This window comes from Oncorhynchus mykiss, chromosome 16 (genome assembly GCF_013265735.2).
Source record: "Oncorhynchus mykiss isolate Arlee chromosome 16, USDA_OmykA_1.1, whole genome shotgun sequence".
Classification (NCBI taxonomy): Eukaryota; Metazoa; Chordata; class Actinopteri; order Salmoniformes; family Salmonidae; genus Oncorhynchus; species Oncorhynchus mykiss.
In genome coordinates this window covers 12,383,044-12,397,312 of record NC_048580.1, presented here as the reverse complement: position 1 = coordinate 12,397,312, position 14,269 = coordinate 12,383,044, and the positions used below count along the sequence as shown (strand labels likewise).

The window sequence follows — 14,269 nt, the reverse complement described above, 5'->3', positions numbered from 1 at the left end:
GTGTGGGAATAGGTCTGTCACATCCATTCTAAAGCTGTGTGGGAATAGGTCTGTCACAGCCATTCTAAAGCTGTGTGGGAATAGGTCCGTAACAGCCATTCTAAAGCTGTGTGGGAATAGGTCTGTCACAGCCATTCTAAAGCTGTGTGGGAATAGGTCTGTAACAGCCAGTCTAAAGCTGTGTGGGAATAGGTCTGTCACAGCCATTCTAAAGCTGTCGGTCAGAGAGAGAGCCAATGTTGTTCAGTGCATTCGAAAGGTATTCAAACCCCTTAAATTTTTCCACATTTTGTTAAGCCACAGCCTTATTGTAAAATGGATGACATCGTTTTTTTCTCCCCCTCATTCTACACACAATACCCCATATTGACAAAGCAAAAACAGTTAAGAAATGCTTGCAAATGGTCAAATAAAAACATACATTTACATCAGTATTCACTCTTTACTCAGTACTTTGTTGAAGCACTTTTGGCAGCGATTACAGCCTCGAGTCTTCTTGGGTATGACGCTACAAGCTTGGCACACCTGTATTTGGGGAGTTTCTCCAATTCTTCTCTGCAGATCCTTTCAAGCTCTGTCAGGTTGGATGGGGTTCAGGGTCAATCAAATGTATTTATAAAGCCCTTCTTATATCAGCTGATGAAAAAAACCCTAGAAAGGCCAGAACCTAGGAAGAAACCTAGAGAGGAACCAGGATATGAGGGGTGGCCAGTCCTCTTCTGGCTGTGCCGGGTGGAGATTATAACATAACATGGGCAAGATGTTAAAATGTTCATAGATGACCAGCATGGTCAAATAATAATAATCACGGGTCAAGTCCGGGCTCTGGCTGGGCCACTCAAGGACATTCAGAGATTTGTACCGAAGCCACTCCTGCGTTGTCTTGGCTGTGTGCTTAGGGTCGTTGTCCTGTTGGAAGGTGAACCTTCGCCCCAGTCTGAGGTTCTGAGTGCCCCGAAGCAGGTTTTCATCAAGGATCTCTCTGTACTTGGCTCTGTTCATCTTTCCCTCAATCCTAACAAGTCTCCCAGTCCCTACTGCTAAAAAACATCCCCACCACTGCCACCACCATGCTTCACTGTAGGGATGGTGCCAGGTTTCCTCCAGACATGACACTTGGCATTCAGGTCAAATAATGAAATCTTGTTTCTCATGGTCAGAGTTCTTTAGGTGCCTTTTGGTTAACTCCAAGCGGGCTGTCATGTGCCTTTTACTGAGGAGTGGCTTGCGTCTGGCCACTCTACCATAAAGGCCTGATTGCTGGAGTGCTGCAGAGATGGTCTCCCATCTCCACAGAGGAACTATGGAGCTCTGTCAGAGTGACCATCGGGTTCTTGGTCACCTCCCTGACCAAGACCCTTCCTCCCCGATTACTCAGTTTGGCCGGGCAGCCAGCTCTAGGAAAAGTTTTGGTGGTTCCAAACTTCTTCCATTTAAGAATGATGGAGGCCACTGTGTTCTTGGGGACCTTTCAATTCTGCAGAATTATTTTGGTACCCTTCCCCAGATCTGTGCCTCGGAGCAGATGAGACACAGATGGCTGCTTTGGGAACCATGCCAATAAAGGACAGAGGATCACTGGGTATTTAACTTTTTATCACATTTATCAACTTATTTTTATACAAATGTGACAGACAGACATCACACTTTCTCATATAATTACATTCATATTTTTGTTCCTCCTCATTATCAACATAATGGCTCTGTATAGTTTCAGTCCTCGAGCTGTGGATGATGTGATAGGTGTCGGGTTAGTTGATCCCGGGCCAAGCCAGGGGTGTCATCAGTGAGGTGAAACTTCTAGAATATTATAAAGAATCTGAACACTTCTGTAATGTTGGGCCCTTCTGAACAGACCCCTGGTGAACTTGGCTGGGGATATACGGCTGGACTGGGTTTAGGTCGTTTTCCTGGGTTGTGCAGCGATGTAGAGGGCCACGAGGCAGTAAAGTGCTCCTCCTACTGTCAGGGCCATGGTGGTGCGGTACAACAGTCTGTCAGGGACACCTCTCTTCAGATGGACTGGAACGCCATCTGATGTCTGAGGCAGGGACAGAGAAAGAGGACTGTTAAGCACAAATCACACAGGCAGAGTTTTATTTTAAGTGCGTGCTCAGCTGGAAATATAATACAGGGGAGTGAAAAAGAGAAAACAGCCGTCCGCGAGCGTCAACGGCGTCACGAGCATATAGCGTGTCAAATTAGAAAGAACGTTTATTTTTCCTTGCGTCTATGCGGAGCAATGCTGGTCAAATTAGCTGATACATTGCCCGAAAATAGACTGTTCGTTCACTGTAACATTGAATTGTGACATGTGCAGTTAAAAAGTGTCTACTTAGTGTTGCTAAGTTTGACTGCCAGTGTTATTATGTATAGGATAGTGCTTATAATAAACGGTGTAACAATGCATGAATGCAACGAAATTCTATACATTTTATCAACTGAACTTGTAGTATGTCATGATGCCAGATGAAGGACAGGTCAGATGGCGATCACGTTATCGATGTCATTTATTGTCAAAGTCATTTATTGTCAATAGGCTATCACCATTGTAGCTTACAGCCAATTCGATTGATGAAGTTCAAATTAAGTGCATGTTTGGGGAGGGCCTTCTTTCAAATGAATTGAATCAGATCTAGATATTGAGTGGGTCATTTGTAGAAAAGAATTAGAAGATACTATGCTAAAGTTGTAGTTTAAAATATATTGGGCTGTAGGCTAGGGTTTATCAGTAGAAATAGGCTACCTGTATAACAACAACAAAAAACAATGGCAGCATATGAGTGTTGATTTCCATCATAGGCATTTAGCCTAGGTGGGCTATGCCTGAAACTCGAGGAACCCTGATTTCAAGAGAAAATACAACTGTTTATTATGGCTGACTTACGTTATGCAGCGTATGTGAATGAATGCTCGCTACACACAACTTCACATCGTTGATGGACACCGCCCTGTATGATTTGGGCTTCAAATCAAACTTTATTTGTCACATGCGCCGAATACAACAAGTGTAGACTTTACTACGAAATACTTACTTACAAGTCCTTAACCAACAGTGCAGTGCAAGAAGAGTTAAGAAAATATTTATCAAGTAGACTAAAATAAAAACGAATAACAAATAGTAACACAATTAGAATAACATTAACGAGGGGGCGCCGGTACCGAGTCAGTGTGTGGGGGTACAGGCTAGTTGAGGTAATTTGTACATATAGGTGGGGGTTAAGTGACTATGCGTAGATAATAAACAGCGAGTAGCAGCAGGGTACAAAAGGGAAGGGGGGGGGGGGGGGGGTCAATGTAAATTGTCCAGTGGCAGTCTTATGGCTTGGGGGTAGAAGCTGTTAAGGAGCCTTTTGGTCCTAGACTTGGTGCTCCGGTACCTCTTGCCGTGCGGTAGCAGAGAAAATGGTCTATAACTTGGGTGACTGGAGTCTCTGACAATTTAATGTGTTTTCCTCTGACACTGCCTATTATATAGGTCCTGGATGGCAGGAAGCTTGGAACCAGTGATGTACTGGGCCGTTCGCACTACCCTCTGTAGCGCCTTACGGTCAGATGCCATACCAGGCGGTGATGCAACCAGTCAGGATGCTCTCGATGGTGCAGCTGTATAATTATCCTTTTGAGGATATGGGAACCCATGCCAAATCTTTTCAGTCTCCTGAAAGGGAAAAGGTTCAGAGGATAGAGAAAGGGGGAGTGTGAGAGGAGTGAGTGAGTGTGTGTACCTGGAACAGTCTCTGGAAGTATGGCACCTTGTTCACCCCTAGGTATTCCACCATGGCCCCTGACTCTGACACCATCTTGGTGGGTGTAGCAAACGTCATGGTGGGAGGCTCTGCTGGCAAACCAGACCTCAGACCCTGGAACAGAACACACAGTTTTATCTCAACACCAAAACAAGTTAGGACAACTCCTTGAAGCACCTTTTGACAAGTAAAGAAACCAGGTGCTTGTCAACTCAGTGAGGACAGGAGGGACGCTGCTAACTAGTTACACAAGCCATTGTCAAGATTAAAAAGTATTCATATTCATATCCCCATTAACACAACTCAAAGAAATACATTTTTCACGTTTAGGCTCGGGCCTCTCGGATACGCTGTTCTGTCACCCATCGCAGCACCGTTAGTTAATGAAGGTCACTAACGCCAGGTAGCCAGCCTCTCACTGTCCGACTAGGGCACTCCCGGGCTTACCTGCGGACTGTAGGCGGTGGCCGGTGCCGACCCTGTCAACCTCTGGCTGAAACCGCTGAACTTGTAGTATGTCATGATGCCAGATGAAGGACAGGTCAGATGGCGAGTAGTTACTGTTACAGAACACCCAGCTTCCCTCGACAAAATCACCCGGCGAAAAGGGTCTTTCCCGAGGCAGCGTCGACGGAAAGTGACGCACTGAGGTGTCTCTGAACTGCCCGTTCAGAAATGCAACAGCTATGTCCACCCTATGGCCTAACCGCAATCCCAAAGAGTATTGCGTCCCTTTGATATTTTAAGTAGAAATTGTGCACCAATATTACATTTAAAAAGCCTGTTATTTAAATGAAGTGCTCTTTCATATAGACTACATCGAGAATGAAATATATCAGATTTGTTATATGAATAAAGACTTGCTAAAGTGCCAAAATTGAGAATTCCCTTTGTGCACCCTCTGTGACTTCTAGGAAGATTTCAACTCACATAACCCCAATATTTCTGCTAGTCACCGTCATTGTAAAGCCCTAGTTATTTTGTTGCTTTGAGAAAGTAATTTCTGAAGATGATTTTTTTCTTTTATGTGATTTACTGATTCACATAGGCTACATCTGTTCCTTTATTTCAAGGGCAGCCCTGTTATGTGAACTGAACTCTCGATTTAATATGGTGAAACAATTGTTTTTTAAAATATTTTTCCAAAATGAACATTGAACATCTAAAAGCCACATCATAGTTCAAAAGCAGGCGAGCTGGTTCTACTGTTTGGGGGCATTTTCTGGTGTTTTGTGGTGGAAAACTGAGTGCGTCGAGCATAACACGTCAACTCTGTTACCCATTGATAGAGAGGCTATAAATGTTTTAACAATGTAGAAAAAATTGTAAAAAAATTGTGAAGCTTGCATTCAATTGCCACACCCTGTTGCACACAACATACTTATATTCCCTTTGTCACAAGGGGCATTGTGGCTGATTTAAGAGGAAATTGTCAACCCTGTTACAGTCAACCTTATATCAGTCAACCCTGTTACAGTCAACCTTATATCAGTCAACCTTGTTACAGTCAGCCCTATTCCAGTCAACCCTGTTACAGTCAACCCTATTCTAGTCAATCCTGTTACAGTCAACCCTGTTACAGTCAGCCCTGTTACAGTCAACCCTGTTACAGTCAGCCCTATTCCAGTCAACCCTGTTACAGTCAACCCTATTCCAGTCAATCCTGTTACAGTCAACCCTATTCCAGTCAATCCTGTTACAGTCAACACTGTACAGTCAGCCCTGTTACAGTCAACCCTGTTACAGTCAACCCTGTTACAGTCAACCCTGTTACAGTCAACCCTGTTACAGTCAACCCTGTTACAGTCAACCTTATTCCAGTCAACCCTGTTACAGTCAACCCTGTTACAGTCAACCCTGTTACAGTCAACCCTGTTACAGTCAACCCCGTTAGTCAACCCTGTTACAGTCAACCCTATTCCAGTCAACCCTGTTACAGTCAACCCTGTTACAGTCAACCCTATTCCAGTCAATCCTGTTACAATCAACCCTGTTACAGTCAACCCTGTTACAGTCAACCCTGTTACAGTCAACCCTATTCCAGTCAACCCTGTTACAGTCAACCCTGTTACAGTCAACCCTATTCCAGTCAACCTTGTTACAGTCAACCCTGTTACAGTCAACCCTGTTACAGTCAACCCTGTTACAGTCAACCCTGTTACAGTCAACCCTATTCCAGTCAACCCTATTCCAGTCAAGCCTGTTACAATCAACCCTGTTACAGTCAACCCTGTTACAGTCAACCCTATTCCAGTCAATCCTGTTACAATCAACCCTGTTACAGTCAACCCTGTTACAGTCAACCCTATTCCAGTCAACCCTGTTACAGTCAACCCTGTTACAGTCAACCCTATTCCAGTCAACCTTGTTACAGTCAACCCTGTTACAGTCAACCCTGTTACAGTCAACCCTATTCCAGTCAACCCTATTACAGTCAACCCTATTCCAGTCAACCCTATTCCAGTCAAGCCTGTTACAATCAACCCTGTTACAGTCAACCCTGTTACAGTCAACCCTATTCCAGTCAACCCTGTTACAGTCAACCCTGTTACAGTCAACCCTATTCCAGTCAACCCTATTCCAGTCAAGCCTGTTACAATCAACCCTGTTACAGTCAACCCTGTTACAGTCAACCCTGTTACAGTCAACCCTGTTAATAGACACTTACTATAGTATTTATTTTCTTGAGATGGGAAAATTGTTTTCTATGAAGTTTTAGGAAATCTATATATTTTTCAAACGTTCAAAGGGCATTCAATTGGTGGAAGGAACTGTGACAGTACCAAAGAACACAGGGTAAAACTTCACAATTAGATTATCTTTATAAAGGTTTATAATTTGTTTATTAGGCTAACTGTCAATTAAACATTGGGATATAAATAAGTGCACCTAGATATGCTTCCTATCAAAAACAAAGAATGTTCTTCAACTGTAAATTGCTTGCCAATAAAGTTGGATGATTTAATGAGTGTTCAACTTATAAGCATTTGTAATTGCAATCATAAAGCACTAATAACAGTGCAGCTACATAAGGATTGAGGGGTGGGGGGGGGGGGGGGGGGGGGGGGGGGGGCAGGAGGAAGCATGGAGACGGATGAGAGGAAGCCAGAGAGGGATTTACAGGGGGATGAGAGGGAGTGTGTGTGTGTTTGGTTCATATATTTCTCCTCTCATAATCACAGCGACTCACAGGCACAGGCAGCCAATCATCTGCAGACTTGTGTCCAGTCTGAAACTATGGTTTCTGTAGCTACACAATTGTTCATGGGATATGTGATGCCCCATACCCGTTACAGATTGGCTAATGGAAAGCCTCGCAAGGAATTTTTCAACTAACCTGTTCTTACCAGAGAATATTCAGAAAGATATTAAGTTCATGTTTTGCACCGAGTGAGGAGTTCCCTCACCATTTTAGCAGCCAGACATCTTGCATTTCCCAACATCTTTGCAAGAAATCGTTGTTTTTAATGCGATGCGGCCGCGGCCATGTGTAGTTGTGTGTGAGAACCTGTTCTCAACTGGCCTACCTGGTGAAATAAATAAATACTTTTAAAAAAGTAGATCAGCAAATCACACATGCGACCAAAACAAAGATGCAAGAGGCATTTCTCACTCGATACAAAAAGTGGATTTACTGTCTTTCTGAATATTCTCTGGTTTTTTGGAGAACCACTTGAAACTGGGCACGGACATTTCTAAGATACTTTTTTTGTTCTCGATTCAGTAAAAAATGTATCTTCCTTATAGTATCTCCAAGAACAGGCTAATTGAAAAATTATTTGTGAGGCTTTCCATTAGCCAATCTGTAAAGGGTAGGGAGCATCACATATCCCGTTAACAATTCTGTAGCTACAGTTTATGGTCTGAACAGTCTGTTGTGTGTGTGTGTGTGTGTGTGTGTGTGTGTGTGTGTGTGTGTGTGTGTGTGTGTGTGTGTGTGTGTGTGTGTGTGTGTGTGTGTGTGTGTGTGTGTGAGTGAGAGAGAGAGAGAGAGAGAGAGAGAGTGTGTGTGTGTGTGTGTGTGTGTGTGTGTGTGTGAGCAGCAGCGTCACAGCTATGATTGACAGTCATACAGTAACTGAACTAGGCGAGGAACCTGTTGCCCATAGAGACCAGAAACACATAATTTGTCACTTTGTAGTTTGCTAAGAGAAAATCAATAGAAATTCACACATGCATTCACACACACAAACAGGCACACTGTCTCTGTTGATCTTTTATGCTGAGCTCATGCCGACTGTCTTTGTCTGTTTCTTTCATCTCTGTCAGGCCATCTCATCCTCTCTTTGTCTCTCTCTTCTTTTTTTTTCAGACTGAAACCTACACAAATGGGAAAAGCTGTCTCTGCGAAAGTAGTTTCCATGGAGATATGATACAAACATGGACTTATGGTCTTTGTGTGTCTTCTGTCATCTGCCCTGCTTCCAGATGGCGGCACAGGATTGGTGGAGACACGAGGAACGTCCAAAAGTCTATTAGTTCATTAAAGGTCCATGTTCAGGGGGAGGGGCCGAAGGGGTTCGTTCAACTAGGCAGCTGGGCAAAGCTGTAGAAGATGAGAGGGTATGTGTGTGTGTGTGTGTGTGTGTGTGTGTGTGTGTGTGTGTGTGTGTGTGTGTGTGTGTGTGTGTGTGTGTGTGTGTGTGTGTGTGTGTGTGTGTGTGTTTGTGTGTGTCTGTCTGTCTGTCTGTCTGTCTGTCTGTCTGTCTGTGTATATTCAGTGTGTGTGTGTGTGTGTGTACCTAGCGGAGCGGAGCTTCAGTTCGTTGTAACACTGAACAAAGCTGTGGTAGATGAAGGTGATTGGCAATGCCAGAAGAACGATGCCACTGACCACACACAGCCCGCCCAGCATGCGCCCACCAACCGTTACCGGGTAAACGTCACCGTAACCAACGGTCGTCATGGAGATGACAGCCCACCATGCAGCAGCTGGGATGCTGGCATAGTCTCCTCCTCTGTTACTGCGGTCGTCAAGGTTACGGTGGTCAGGGTCGAGGCCATGCTCCAGCAGCTGAGCCAATGCGCTGTATATTGCTGTGGCAACGGTAAGGAAAATGGCGAGGGTGGCCATCTCGTGACGACAGCGGCGTAGCGTCATCCCCAGAGTCTGCAATCCCAGGAAGTGTCTGGCCAGCTTCACCAGCCAGAACACACGCATCATCCTCAGAACCCTCAGGGTTACCCCGGCGACGCCTGACAATCCCCCTGCTCCGCCTGGCATCACCATGGAAACGTAGTAAGGTGTGATGGCCGCCACGTCAATCAGGTTCAGCGGCCGACACAGGAAGACCAGCTTGTCCTGGATTAGATTTAGATTTTTGGGTTAGAAAATGTATGTAATGAAAAAAGAAGGAAAAGTACCAGCCGTTTTGGGGCTATATAGAATAATTTTTTATGGTCTTTCGAGAGCTTTTATGGAGAATGTTTCTATAAAAAAACTTTCTCAATCTGAAAGGTTCATTGTACATCCTTTTGTAGAACAATACAGGGCTTTTAATTCTGGTCAGCCATATTATATTGTTAAAATTCCATAGGTGTTATTATTGTGTTAATTAACAAGTTGAATCTAGTGAGCTACCTCTGGAACATCTGGGGGTCCCTGAGGAGAAAATTGGGAACCACTGACTGATTTAGTTAACTGTTCTCAAATTACACAAGGCCATACATGAGTCTTTCACAAGACACAATCACTAGCCACAGTCATATATAATATGTAATGACACTAGATAAACTGGAATGACACTCTCACTCATTGTTGCACAAAAAGGAGCTGTACGTAAATCACACCCCAAAATATTTGAATGAGCCGCCCTACATTTTAAATCACTAAAAGAGCAAAGAACCATTTTGTGAACCGTAAAGAACCATTGAAGAGTTCCAAGTGTTCTTTGAGCCATTATGGTTCCACATAGAACCATCACCCTTACCAAAGAACCCTTGAGGAACAATCATATTTTAGTGTGTGGAACCAAGAAGATAACACACCTTAGCCACGAGGAAACGCACCACACACTCCGCTGTGAACCAACCGATACACACCGCCTCCACAATCCTGTAAGAAGGAGGTATATAAAGAGAAACACAGAGAGGGAAAGGAGAGACACAGAGAAGACAAGAGGACTGTTAGAGTTAACCAGCCAAAACATGTCCTGTTGTTGTAGCTACGTCTGATTGCTTATTGATTCGCAGCCAGGTTATTAGAGGTCTGTGTGTGCGGATAATTAATGTTTTAAATTAAAGCCAATGGCTGTCTGCTGTGCAGCATCCGGCTGCTTGTTGTCACCGATCCATCTTACCGAGAAGCCCACAATCATCACACACACTCCCATACACACACTCACACACACACGAACACCCTGGTTCGACTGAAATTCAATGACCCCTGCTTGCGTGCGCTTTTGTGAGTGTGTGTGTACCTGTGCTCTTCCACTGTGTTGTGTTTTGCCGTGTTCCAATCTGGCAGCGTGCTCATACACAGCATCACCATGGAGACGATGACGAAGATGACGGACAGCAAAGCGAGGAGTTGAGCCGCCACCGACGACCCCGGTTCCTCGAAGGTCCGACGCATCCACTCTAGCCACCCTGATCCTACACACACACACACACACACACACACACACACACACACACACACACACACACACACGTCTGTATTACATGTGTCAAACATATCACACTCAAAGGCCAGTGGCAGACAGTGACAGACAGTGGCATCTAACTATTTAACTGGCATTTGAGATGGGGCTCCCAACACCCATAGGGGGCACAAAGGCACTTGGCAACTCAGATTTGTCCTATTTGTTTATTTTTCAGACGTTTAATTGATTACTAAACATTTTTAAGCCCATCTTTTATCATTATTTAAAAAAAACAATATTCCGTCAGTGGTGTCTGGTGGAGGGGGCACACTGACTGGGCCAGGCAACGAGTACCCCCCCCCCCCCACTCTCTCCCTAGTCAATGGTTCTTTCCAAGGTGCAAGGAGCAAAGAGATGCCTAGGCAGGACGCTACTCTAGTGTGTGCAGTATTGCCAGCGGAGGAGGAAGACTGTAGAGCGACACACACATTGTTTGAGTTGATTTTAGCTTCTGGTGACTGAGGTATGTTTGTAAATTAATTTGATCAAGCTATACTGAACAAAAATATAAACACAATATGTAAAGTGTTGGTCTCATGTTTCATGAGCTGAAGTAAAAGATCCCCAAAATGTTCCATATGCTCACAAAGCTTATTTCTCTCAAATGTAGTGCACAAATGAGTTTACATCCCTGTTGGTGAGCATTTCTTCTTTTCCAAGACCATCCACCCACCTGACAGGTGTGGTATATCAAAAAGCTGATTAAACAGCATGATCATTACACAAGTGCACCATATGCCGGGGACAATAAAAGGCCACTCTAAAATGTGCAGTTTTGTCACACAACACAATGCCACAGATGTCTGAAGTTCTGGGGGAGCGTGCAATTGGCAGTGGTGTAAAGTACTTATGTAAAAATATTTGAAAGTACTACTTAATTAAGTAGTTTTTTGTAGTATCTGGACTTTACTATTTATATTTTTGACAACTTTTACTTTTACCTCACTACATTCCTAAAGAAAATGATGTACTTTTTACTCCATACATTTTGAACGCTTAGCAGGACAGGAAAATGGCCTAATTCACAGATGTATCAAGAGATCATCCCTGGTCATCCCTACTGCCTCTGATCTAGCGGACTCACTAAGCCCATGCTTCGTTTGTAAATTATGTCTGAGTGTTGGAGCGTGCCTCTTGCTATCACTAAATTAAAAAAAACAGGAAAATTGTGCTGTCTGATTTGCTTAATATAAAGGTTAAATAAATAAAATAAATAATATGTTGAATTTTAAATAATTCGTACTTTCACTTTTGATACTTAAGTATATTTTAGCAGTTATATTTACTTTTGATACTTATGTATATTTAAGACCAAATATTTTTAGACTTTGACTCAAGTAGTATTTTACTGGGTGACTTGCACTTTTATTTGAGTCATTTTCTATTAAGGTATCTTTACTTTTACTCAAGTATGACAATTGTGTACTTTTTCCACCACTGGCAATTGGCATACTGACTACAGGAATGTCCACCAGAGCTGTTGCCAGATAATTTAGTGTTCATTTCTCTACCATAAGCCTCCTCCAACATTTTTTTTGTTGAGAATTTGGCAGTACGTCCAACAAGCCTCACAACCGCAGACCATATGTAACCACGCCAGCCCAGGACCGCCCCATCCGGCGTTTCCACCTGAGGGTTGTCTGAGACCAGCCCTTTTGTGGGTAAAAACGAATTCAAATTTTTGCTTGCCCTGGCTCCCAAGTGAGTGGGCCTATGCCCTCCCAGGCCCACCCATGGCAAATCCATGTGAAATCCATAGATTTGGGCCAAATTTATTTATTTCAATTGACTGATTTCCTTATATGAACTGTAACTCAGTAAAATTGTTGAAATTCTTCCTCATTAGGTTTATATTTTTTTTCAGTATATGTAGCCATTAACTCCTTCCTGATGAATAATGATGAATAATGTTTTGTTGTTTCTCTGTAATACGAGCCACCTAGCAATTTTATGAAGTTGGAAATTCATAGACAGCGAATTAAAATCACTGCCTATGAATTCATAGACGTTTTCCACAGTGAAATTCATCATTAGATGCCTGCATGCAAAGATTGACAGCCATTTAGATTGTTCTTTTCCAAACTCAAATGACAATAAATAGATACACAATTGACTAAAATGTATTTAATTATTGGGTTATGACACTATATACCAGTGTGATAGTTGTACTAAACTCCTAAGGCATAACAGTTCTTAATGAATCAATGTGCATAATTAAGTAAAATAACAATTGAACAGGGAAAAAGGTATGCTTAGATAACACCCCCCCCCCCCCCCCCCCCCCCCCCCACACACACCCAATCCTCATGTTTTTGTGCCCCCTCTAAAATAATGAGTGCATGACACCTCTGACAACACACACACCTTTCTCCACCTCCACCTCGCTCCGGGACTCGTTGTCCTCCGCGCGCATAATCAGGTCCTCTTCGGAGTAACCGGTGTCGTCTAGTCTCCGCTGGCAACAGAACTCCAGATGCGCGCTCCCAAGCCCCCAGTACAGCATTTCGCTGTAAAAGGAGAGCGCGCACACTCCCGGGACGAATCGGAGCTTTCCGGAGCGCAGGTATAGCATAATGAAGACAAAGGCTTGCGCGTGCCGGTCGAAGAAGAATTCATTGCTATCCTGGTCGTAGTCGTCGCAGACCTCGAGGACTTCCTTCTCCGTGACACAGGCGTGCAGGCGGCTCACGCGCTGAAGTGGGAAATCACGGATCACCTCGCCAGGGAATGCGTACCGGGTACCCCCCACGTTCAGTACACAGACGCTCTTCTTACCGAACTTCATCCCTCTCTCCGGTCCACGGTAGCCTAACCGTACACTCACAATCCAGAAATGTCCTCAGGTCTGGCGGTGTCCCATCTCCTCTCCTACCACGGAGATCAAAAGTCAAGCAAACCAAATGACTAAATCACTCTGGAGGGAACAATCAGGCAGAGAAGAAACTTCCTCTGCCGTCGGTATAGACCCGGGTTCTCCGGATCCGTCCTGGCGCACTTCTTGACTCCAGGCTGTCCTTGGTGTTTTACGCACAGGAGATGGACTCCGACTGATCTCCACTATAGAGGAAAGGGTAATGTCTCTGCTCCCATGGATTGATGGATGAGGTTGCGCCCAGAGCGGGATGGAAACTGCTCCTCTCCTCTCTCTTCTCCGTCTGCACCAACCACTCGCTTTCCACCACCCCACTCCCTCTCTGTGATGTCACAAATCTCCCCCTTTCTCAACACACATGTACGCACGCACGCACACGCGCGCGCACACACACACACACACTCACACGCTAGATAAACATTGCGCACCATGGTAACACGTCTGGGATAGAGCTGCCAACGAGAGGCGATCAGAACACGAAATAGGGCCGTTTATGAACAGCTTATTGCCTATACTTCACGCCCACACACAGATCCAGAGACAGACAGACAGACATTCGGACCCAAAGAGTACGAATTACATTGGAAAGGATAACTTGGCAGTGACAACCTATAGTTTAAAATAAATGTTTCTGTTAATGCAAAGTGTTATGGACTATGTTAGCTAGAATTGTTGTGAATATGAATGTTTTCACCAGATGTACACTGTAAAACATTTCCTGTAAAAAGTACAGCAACTTACTGGCAGAAATTAGCCAGTAAGTTACTGTAATTTATTTTACAGTACAGCTACTGTAATCCATTTTACGGTAATCTATTTTTTGTTGCCTAAAATGTTACTGTAATCTAATTTACATTTATATTACTGGAATTATCCATGCAGCGACATTTGACCCAGTGTTTTTTGCACGTTTTTATTTTTGCGTTTACATTTTTATCATTCAGCAGGTGCTGTCAGTGCATTCAACCAAGGTTGATAAAAAAAACACATATCATATTGATAGC

At 43.9% G+C, this 14,269-nt stretch overlaps 2 protein-coding genes across 2 annotated transcripts; both read right to left on the bottom strand.

Annotated features, from left to right (window-relative positions):
• Positions 1–1,579: 1,579 nt before the first annotated feature.
• LOC110491388 (cytochrome c oxidase subunit 7A-related protein, mitochondrial) lies at positions 1,580–4,396 on the bottom strand. The gene is made up of 3 exons (XM_021564793.2): positions 4,197–4,396; positions 3,729–3,863; positions 1,580–2,041 (listed from the first exon to the last, which is right to left on the bottom strand). Exons 1-3 carry the CDS (start codon positions 4,269–4,271, stop codon positions 1,898–1,900), a joined length of 354 nt encoding a protein of 117 aa, XP_021420468.1. The 5' UTR covers positions 4,272–4,396; the 3' UTR covers positions 1,580–1,897.
• A 1,462-nt stretch (positions 4,397–5,858) lies between these two features.
• On the bottom strand, positions 5,859–13,566 carry LOC110491387 (potassium voltage-gated channel subfamily G member 3). The gene is made up of 4 exons (XM_021564792.2): positions 12,758–13,566; positions 10,169–10,343; positions 9,738–9,804; positions 5,859–9,051 (listed from the first exon to the last, which is right to left on the bottom strand). Exons 1-4 carry the CDS (start codon positions 13,176–13,178, stop codon positions 8,467–8,469), a joined length of 1,248 nt encoding a protein of 415 aa, XP_021420467.1. The 5' UTR covers positions 13,179–13,566; the 3' UTR covers positions 5,859–8,466.
• Between the last annotated feature and the right edge of the window lie 703 nt (positions 13,567–14,269).